Below are 10,324 nucleotides of genomic sequence, written 5' to 3'. Positions count from 1 at the left end.
CCCACTTCGCAAAGTGCAAACGCATGCCGTGAGCAGCATTTGGGGATTTTGCACCATTCTCAATATTATAGATCAATAAATGCCACGTCTCACACGCCACTGCACAAGAGGAGTCATCTGACTGGGGATTTGAACCTGCGACCTTCTAGCCTCCACTCCCCAGTCCTATTCCCAACACACTGGACTTGGGTTAACCGTCAACCATCCATCTTAGAGGCCTATGACTCATGGTCAACAATGGCTCCAGTTCAGTCTGAACGCTGAGTACTGAATGTTGTACTTGCGTGTCTTCAGGGTCTCCGGACTCATTGTGTCGAGTCCCCGTGACGTTGATAACAATAAAGGGAGGCCTTGACCTTAGGGGCCATTGTAGTCTGGTGGCCCGGGAAAGGGTGAAGAGGAGGCTGTGTGGTGGTCAGGAAAAGAGACAGGAAACGCATGTCATGGTCACCGGTCAACACAGTTAGGGTTGGCGCTTCCTTTTGACCGCAACTCCACTGTAATGTCACTGTGTAGGACAGGGGAAGAAGGGTGACCTCCCAAGCTGAATCCTTAGCGTATTTTGGTCACCATACGGTCTACTCTCTATCTGAGTTTGCTGTGCAGTTATACATTATTTTACAGTAGGCTAATTGTAGAAAAGAGTGGAGGTGAGTTTCCCCTCGTAAGAGTGTTGAGAACATAAAAAAAAAGTCACTACATAAATCAAATTCATTATCATTATTCATTATTAAAGTGCCATAAGGCTAACCAACGTTGCCACCAACATTATCAGCTAGCCTAGCCTAGTACGCTAGTGTCAAATTAGACTGACTTCATAATAGTTCATCTAAAACCGTTATAAAACCAGAGTTATAGCAAGAAACGTCAGGTTTTGGTCATGGTTTCCGAAAACTGTTTGAGACATTGAATAATGTCTGGCTAATATGAGCTATCCCAGACGCGATGACGTCATCAGACAAAAAGACCTATCAGGCACGATGGCAACTATTATTTGTATTGTGTATATAATTCATTAATATCACAGTCTTACACAGAAAAGACAACAAATGGATAGATTGGTATTCAGATAGGCGTCTTATTCAGCGAGAGCAGTAGTCTATGGTCCTCTATGCAAACTCTCCACTGTTTGTGCATTTTACAGCAGAGCCATGAAAGAGCAGTAGCCGTTCACGCACACACAACCGCAGGATGCTAACCACTTGGCAAGTACGTCAATGGGTCGTTCCACGAAGTGAGTCCCTTTCGGATAGTGTAACTTGGCGAGAAATAAACATGTTTTATTTCTCCTCCTTTTAACATTCTGTCATAAAGAGCACATGTTCAACTTAATAAAACACACATTTTCCCATCACAAGAGGTTAAATAAAAAAATGACTATAGTAAGTGTATTAAACGTGCCAAATAAAGACGATTTCATCTTAAATCAGCCATGGATTTAATCTTAAATCAGCCATAGATTCCCATTGTGACAGGAGGAATGGAAGCCTGTGTTCAACAGGGAGGGGCATTTGAATGCAATCTTCACAAACAAAATAAAAATGTTTAAAAAAATTCTAGCCTGTCTATCTATGAGTAACAGAGTTGACGTGTTATACCTGGACTGCTGAGTTGTCCACCACAAAACACCAGACAATGGCCAAACACAGTAGAACCATCTCACCTGCTTTACAGTACTATGATTTAACTATTAGATGTTCAATGTTTCTTCAGAAAAAAATATTTTCAAAGGAATACTTTCACTATATTAAAATGAGTTCAGTTCACATAACAGGGTTTACCTTAAAATGAGGGTCCGTTTTTTTTTTATTCCTTAAAATCAATCACATGAAATAAACAATCTTCAGAAATGACTTTGTCAAAGCAAGAAAATAACTAGGGCTTCACAATGACGGTGAAAACTTGAGGAATTTATAGGTTAAGAAGTCCTAGAAGTCACAGAGGGTGCACAGAGGTCATATACAAATCAGATTTATAGAATTTTACATGTGGTCTATATTAATAAAGGGCACTTCATTTAATACAACAGGCTTTTAAAATGCAAATATTGGTGCACAGTTTCTACTTAAAATATCAAAGGGATGCAAAAGGGACTCATTTTGTGGAACAACCCCAAAGTTAATCAAAGCATTCTTCATATTGCACAGTAAAGACTCAAAGAGCTCTTGTGCTGACACCAAGCAGCCTTAACATAAGTCCAATATTATCTCAATCGAGTTCAAGCCAAATCTAGTTTCTGTGTACTATCATGCCGACGAGCTACTAACCAGATCATACAACAAAATATCATCACAGCAATAGTCTCAATGCACTGAAGTGGTTCGTTTCAGGTTGTGTTATAGTAAGTTTGTGTGGTTGTTGTTGCATTATGGTCATGATGAGTTGCAGTTGTGTTGTGGTTACACTACAGTGGTGAGGTGTTGCAATTGCAATACTGTTGTGTTGGTTCTGTTGCATTTGTGTTGTTGTTGCATTACTGTCATGTTGTGGTTATGTTATAGTTGTGTTGTGGTTGCGTTATGGTCATATAAACAACAGTCCAGCTCAGTTTTACCTTGTTGGAAGCCATGTCGCTGACGGAACGGTAGGTCTGGATGGTCTCCAGCTGGTCCAGACACCAGTCCAGCTCCTCCATCGTCTCCATGGCCAGCTTCTGGTACGACTCGTCTGTCAACAGACACACAGCAGATACAAACTCAGGACGCAGCGGCTCCATGTCCGACACAGAGCGCGGTGGGGGTCCCAGGGCAGTGTGGCCATGCCGTATGGGGGTCCCGGGATGTCCGGGTGGGGAGGCGTGAAGAGGCGAGCAGTGATCCTTCATCATACGTGGTGGTCCGGTGAACTCAAATGCACTCTCAGTCAAGGAAAGAGTTGCAGTAGTGTCACCCTCTCTCTCTGTGTCAATGTGTCTATGCCCCCGCATTCCTTCTCTCTCCCTCTCTCGCTCTCTCGCTCTCTCCCTCTCTTGCTCTCCCGCTTGCCCTCTCTCACTCGCTCTCTCTTGCTCTCCTTCTCTTGCTCTCCTTCTCTTGCTCTCCCTCCCTCTCTCTTGCTCTCCCTCCCTCTTGCTCTCCCTCCCTCTTGCTCTCCCTCCCTCTTGCTCTCCCTCCCTCTCTCTCTTGCTCTCCCTCCCTCTCTCTCTTGCTCTCCCTCCCTCTCTCTCTTGCTCTCCCTCCCTCTCTCTCTTGCTCTCCCTCCCTCTCTCTCTTGCTCTCCCGCTCTCTCTCTCCTTAACCAAGTCGTGCGAGGTGGTTACGTCTGCTACTCTGCTCGCCTTGTGGTGTTGATGTGTCAGTGAGCCCCCCCGGCCTGAGGAGGGTTTGAGGGGGAAGGGGGAGGCGGAGCCCTGCCAGCGCACTCACTCACCCTCCACGCACGAGACGTTTCACTTCAGAGTAGCAGGGCAGACACACACCAGGGCTACACTGTTGTTTATAATGTACTGTATAGCCTCAATGGCTAATGGGGTTGGCTTGAGGAGAGGGACAGATCCTTAATACTTACGTGTTAATGGTTGCATGGTGTATGTCTAGGAGGCTTACACTGGGAAAACTATTCTGTTGCCCTTGGATAGAGAGCAGAGTCATAGAAAGAGAGAGGCAGGAGAAAGAGGGAGATATAGAGTGGAAAAAAGTGGGTACCAAAGAAATTAGGATACAAAAATGGAGAAAGACAAAGAGAAGAGAGCGATTGATGGATAGATAGACTAAAAGAGAGAGTGAGAAACCCGGCTGAAACATATCGGTCAGCAACTGAAAGCCTCAAAGAGGGACTTCAGAGAGCTGCAGAAGCTCACACCACCGTGCTAGACCAACAAGCTCTCTTCACTCTGATCCTCCTGAAAGAGAGACACCCAGCTAACAACAAATGTTCCCACAACTTTAGAGAACGCTCCCTTAATTGTCTCATTAGGTTACGTGTTCATAGGAATGTTCCAGTGATGTGCAAGGACTGTTTCAAAGAGACCATTAACTTAATGTCCAACAGAACTTACCCAGAACCATGTTCTCAGAATATTCAATATTAATGTTCTAGACGACACATTTCATTGGAACGTTGCAGGAATATTCCAGTGTCCCGTTTTTGGAGTGTTAGGAGAATATTCTATCAACGTCATGCCAAATATATACAGGACATGGTTGCCATGTTCTCAGAAGTGTGACATGAGTGATTTTTGGTCGACCAAATTCACATGGAAATGTGAGTTGTAGATTTGTCATTCTCATTGAAAGCAAGTCTAAGAAGCGGTAGATACTGTACGTTCTATGTGCGCTATTTCTATGCTTTCCGTTCTTAAGTTTAGTTTTTGCGTCTTTTACTTTAGGTTTTGTACACCATATTCAAACAGCTGAAATTACAATATTTTTGGTTATGGAAAATATGCTGTATGTCACAGCAGTTTAGATGGTACAATGATTCCCTACACAATGACTGCTTGTTTTGTCGCGTAAACTGAAATTAGGCAAACTATTAGAATTTCAGCAACCAGGAAATGGAGGAGCAATTTCTGCATATTGCACCTTTAAAATACTGTAGAATGAATGTGACTTAACCCCTACAAATATCACCAGGTGATGGGATTGCTCCCCTCTCCAGCATGGCCACATGGTAAGTAGTCTGTTTGCAAACAATTTGGAGAAAATGAGTGAGCAAGTTGGTAAATAATCATGTATTTTTTTTGTCACTACCGAACATCTATATGTAAAGTAAGGTTTTGGGACTAAAATAGATGCTTGCTTGGATGTACATAAGTCCAAAACAAATATATTTAGCTATGGGGATTCTTTAAAGTCCAAAATTGTCCAAACCCAAAACGGTCACAACCGACACAATTGACACCATAGAGATATCTAGCGGTCTCATCTTTGTATCTGTGCCATAATGGTCTGTGACAGCATGGGCAGCAGCATTGAGGATATCTCTATTATAAAGTTGCATGAGCCATGCTCTATCAACTGTGCTACAGAGAACCACCATGTGGGTAGTGGACAAGTGCTCACTTCAGTGTAATGTACTGAGATGAATAGCCATAAGGAGGGCTCTAACCGGTGGGACAGTAATTGAAAGGTTGCTTGTTCAAATCCTCAACACGGCAAGGTGGAAAAATCTGCCGTTTTGCCCTTGAGCAAGGCAGTTAACCAACGTCCAGCGGCGCCTGGGGAGCAGTTGTTGTGGTGGTTAAGGTAGCCCCTCGGACCTCTCTGATTCAGAGGGTTTTGGGTTAAATAACGAATCCAAATTTAGGTTAAATGCATTCAGTTGTGCAACTAACTAGATATCAAAATCAAATCAAATTGTATTTTTCACGTGCCAAATACAACCGGTGTAGACCTTACAGTGAAATGCTTACTTACAAGCCCTTAACCTAAAAATAGTAAGAAATAAAAGTAACAAATAATTAAAGAGCATCAGTTAAATAACAATAGACCCATGGACTATTGGCCTGGTGGTCTTGGTCTTGAGAACACTCAAGACCACATAAATTTGGTCTTTAACTTGTCATGGGGGAATCTCCATTGCTTACTTCTCGTGTCCTTTCTCCTCGCCTCCTCCTCAAAACCCATTGGATGGGAAAGCCAGAGGTTCTCTCCCCTGACCTCCAATGTGTTTTGAGAAGGAGGCGAGGAGAGGCGTGAGGAGTATGCAATTGAGATTCTTCCCTGGTTTCAACACACTGGGTCTGGATCTTGGGGCCAATGTCCTCGTATGAATCTTGGTCTTGGCTCCTGGATATTACCATAGTCTTTGGTATACAAACCATAGGCAACCCAATTTGAAGAAGACAATGCGCTCTGATCATTGACTGATCACTCCCAACCCATAGGAATCCCCACCTAATTGACTACTTTAGTGGTTAGAGCGTTGGGCCAGTAACCGAAAGGTTGCTGGATCGAATCCCCGATATGAAAAGGGTAAAAATATGTCGTTCTCCCCCTGAGCAAGGCAGTTAACCCACTGTTCCCCGAGCGCTGAAGACGTGGATGTCGATTATGGCCCCCCACACATCTCTGATTCAAGTTATATTCAAAACAAGTTAGATCCATCAACAGTCCTCCATTTATCTCTACGATTGACACTTGTTAAGCACGTTATTTTGCCAAAATAAAGAGAGGTAATGTGATAATTTATACATCTAACCACATAATTAATTAGATGCATACGTAATTCAATCAATCAACAAGTTTTAGATTCATACAATCAACATTGACCATTTTACAAAGACTATATTTCTCTAAATTCAATTTAAAGATTTTGAAAATCTGGTTAAAAATCTTTTTTTTTACTGTTTTGTTAATTTGGTATGCAAATACAATTTCTACAATTAATCTGTAATCAAAATGTGCATGGTTCTCCCTTTATTGCAACTTTTTCACTATGTTTCGGTAGTGACAAATTTAGTGGGGTGGTAAAGGAACTCAGATAACTATTTCAAATTTGCAATATTTGCTCCCAAGACTAAGGCACTGCATCTCAGTGCTAGAGGCCTCACTACAGACACCCTGGTTCGAATCCAGGCTGTATCACAACCAGCCGTGATTGGGAGTACCATAGGGTGGCGCACAATTGGCCCAGCGTTGTCCGGGTTTGGCCGGTGTAGGCCGTCATTGTAAATAAGAATTGGCCCAGCGTTGTCCGGGTTTGGCCGGTGTAGGCCGTCATTGTAAATAAGAATTGGCCCAGCGTTGTCCGGGTTTGGCCGGTGTAGGCTGTCATTGTAAATAAGAATTTGCCCAGCGTTGTCCGGGTTTGGCCGGTGTAGGCCGTCATTGTAAATAAGAATTTGTTCTTAAAAACTTCTTGCGGATCAGTGGAACGCTAGCGTCCCATTTCGACAACTTCCGGTGAAATTGCAGAGCGCCAAATTTAAATTAAATGACTATAAATATTCAACTTTCGTTAAATCACAAATGCAATACATCAAAATAAAACTTAACTTGTTGTTAATCCAGCCGCCGTGTCAGATTTCAAAAAGGCTTTATGGCGAAAGCAAACCATGCGATTATCTGAGGACAGCGCCCAGCACACAAATGAATAACAAATCATTTTCAACCAGGGAGTTTGCGACACGAAAGTCAAAAATAGTGATATAATACATACGCCTTACCTTTGAAGATCTTCTTCTGTTGGCACTCCAAAAGGCCCCAGTTACATCAAAAATGGTCCATTTGTTCGATAATGTCCTTCTTTATATCCATAGACACTCAGTTTTTAAAATGCATACAAAATGAATCCCAAACGTTACCAATAAACTTATCCAAACAAGTCAATCAACGTCTATAATCAAACATTAGGTACCGTAATACGCAAATAAACAATACAATTTAAGACGGAGAATCGTTATTGTCTTTACCAGAGAAAAATACCAAAGAACGCGCTCTCATTCACACGCTTGGAAACACTACAGCAAAAATGGGAGCCACCTAGAAAACTACAATTTCTGGATAATTTTTCCAAAAACCAGCCTGAAACTCTTTCTAAAGACTGTTGACATCTAGTGGAAGCCCTAGGAACTGCAATCGGGCAGCCATTGAAATCAGTGGTAGGATGATTTTTTTTGGGAGGGGAATGGTTTGTCCTCGGGGTTTCGCCTGCCATTTCAGTTCTGTTATACTCACAGACATTATTTAAACAGTTTTAGAAACTTTAGAGTGTTTTCTATCCAAATCTACCATGCTTATGCATATCCTAGCTTCTGGGCCTGAGTAGCAGGCAGTTTACTTTGGGCACGCTTTTCATCCGGACGTCAAAATACCGCCCCCATCCCAAAGAAGTTTTATCTGACTTGCCTAGTTAAACAAAGGTTAAATTTAAGTGTGTGAGTAAAATATATATATATATATATACACAGTTGAAGTCGGAATTTTACATACACCTTAGCCAAATACATTTAAACTCAGTTTCACAATTCCTGACATTTAATCCTAGTAAAAATTCCCTGTTTTAGGTCAGTTAGGATCACCACTTTTTTAAAAGAATGTTAAATGTCCGAATAATAGTAGAGAGAATGATTTTTCAGCTTTTATTTCTTTCATCACATTCCCAGTGGGTCAGAAGTTTACATACACTCAATTAGTATTTGGTAGCATTGCCTTTAAATTGTTTAACTTGGGTCAAACATTTCGGGCCTTCCACAAGCTTCCCACAATAAGTTGGGTGAATTTTGGCCCATTCCTCCTGACAGAGCTGGTGTAACTGAATCAGGTTTGTAGGACTCTTGCTCGCACACGCTTTCTCAGTTCTGCCCACAGATTTTCTATAGGATTGAGGTCAGGGCTTTGTGATGGGCACTACAATACCTTGACTTTTGTTGCCATTTTGCCACAACTTTGGAAGTATGCTTGGGGTCATTGTTCATTTGGAAGACCCATTTGCGACCAAGCTTTAACTCCTGACTGATGTCTTGAGATGTTGCTTCAATATATCCACATAATTTTCCTTCTTCATCATGATGCCATCTATTTTGTGAAGTGCACCAGTCCCTCCTGCAGCAAAGCACCCCCACAACATGATGCTGCCACTCCTGTGCTTCACCGTTGAGATGGTGTTCTTCGGCTTGCAAGCCTCCCCCTTTTTTCTCCAAACATAACGATGGTCATTATGGCCAAACAGTTATATTTTTGTTTCATCAGACCAGAGGACATTTCTCCAAAAAGTGTGTTCTTTGTCCCCATGTGCAGTTGCAAACCGTAGTCTGGCTTTTTTATGGCGGTTTTGGAGCAGTGGCTTCTTCCTTGCTGAGCGGCATTTCAGGTTATGTCGATATAGGACTTGTTTTAGTGTGGATATAGATACTTTTGTACCTGTTTCCTCCAGCACTTTTCGCACCAAAGTACATTCATTTCTAGGAGACAGAACGCGTCTCCTTCCTGAGCGGTATGACGGCTGCATGGTCCCATGGTGTTTATACTTGCATACTATTGTTTGTACAGATGAACATGGTACCTTCAGGCATTTGGAAATTGCTCCCAAGGATGAACCAGACTTGTCTATAATTTCTTTCTGAGGTCTTGGCTAATTTCTTTTGATTTTCCCATGAGGTCAAGCAAAGACTCCTGTGTGGCGCAGTGGTCTAGGGCACTGCATCGCAGAGCTAGCTGTGCCACCAGAGACTCTGGGTTCGCGCCCAGGCTCTGTCGGGTTGGATGCGCGTTGTGTTAAGAAGCAGTGCGGCTGGTTGGGTTGTGTTTCGCAGGACGCATGGCTTTCGACCTTCGTCTCTCCCGAGCCCGTACGGGAGTTGTAGCGATGAGACAAGATAGTAACTACTAACAAATTGGATACCATGAAAAAAGGGGGTAAAAAAAAAAAAGCAAAGAGGCACTGAGTTTGAAGGTAGGCCTTGAAATACATCTGCAGGTACACCTCCAATTATGTCAATTAGCCCATCAGAAGCTTCTAAAGCCATGACATAATTTCCTGGAATTTTCCAAGCTGTTTAAAGGCACAGTCAAATTACTGTATGTAAACTTCTGGCCCACTGGAATTGTGATACAGTGAATTACAAGCTAAATAATCTGTCTGTAAGCAATTGTTAGAAAAATTATTTGTGTCATGCACAAAGTAGATGTCCTAACCGACTTGCCAAACCTATAGTTTGTTAACAAGACATTTGTGGAGTGGTTGAAAAACAAGTTTTAATGACTCCAACCTAAGTGTATGTAAACTTCCGACTTCGACTGTGTGTGTATATATATGTGTGTGTATATATATATATATATATATATGTGTGTGTATGTAATATATGTAGCTCCCTCCAGTAACCACGAGCACAACCGTTCCTTGATTTTAACTGGCGGCTTTATTCTGTAGATTTAGTCAGAATTATCACCTTCCGTGAGAACTATAAAGTAAATGAAAAATACAGTTAAGCATACTCTTACAACCTTATCTTACGAGTGACTTATTAGCTTGGTATAACTCTGAAGTGCTTACATACATAAACAGTTTAGCCGGCGCTATAACAGTATTAGATTAAACACATGAATAAAGGAAAAATACCTCATTGGCTGCTTATTACAGAAGGGAGGAAATCAAACTTCACACTTATTATTCCTGGCATGAATTCACGCTTCATCCTTAATTATTATAACGTTATTATAACATCCTAACATATACGCTTCAAACTTTATGAACTACACCCGATGACATGAAAACTTAGCTAACACAGCGCGGGATTGCCTTCCCTCCAAAATTGTGTTGCTACAATAAGAATCCCCGTTACAACAGTTATTAGCTACGTAGTTCCGCTTGTCTTATCATTTCCCCGCACAGCGGACACGTAAACAATTCAAACACAAAACAACGACATAACCTGTAAGTC

At 42.0% G+C, this 10,324-nt stretch overlaps 1 protein-coding gene across 1 annotated transcript; it reads right to left on the bottom strand.

The window, feature by feature from the left end:
• Positions 1-1,883: 1,883 nt before the first annotated feature.
• On the bottom strand, positions 1,884-2,907 carry LOC120056248 (cAMP-specific 3',5'-cyclic phosphodiesterase 4A-like). The gene is made up of 2 exons (XM_039004498.1): positions 2,555-2,907; positions 1,884-1,928 (listed from the first exon to the last, which is right to left on the bottom strand). Exons 1-2 carry the CDS (start codon positions 2,825-2,827, stop codon positions 1,884-1,886), a joined length of 318 nt encoding a protein of 105 aa, XP_038860426.1. The 5' UTR covers positions 2,828-2,907.
• Between the last annotated feature and the right edge of the window lie 7,417 nt (positions 2,908-10,324).

Source organism: Salvelinus namaycush, chromosome 11, assembly GCF_016432855.1.
Source record: "Salvelinus namaycush isolate Seneca chromosome 11, SaNama_1.0, whole genome shotgun sequence".
Taxonomy (NCBI): Eukaryota; Metazoa; Chordata; class Actinopteri; order Salmoniformes; family Salmonidae; genus Salvelinus; species Salvelinus namaycush.
Note: the sequence above shows the minus strand (reverse complement) of the source record. Positions and strands in the feature narration are given on the sequence as shown.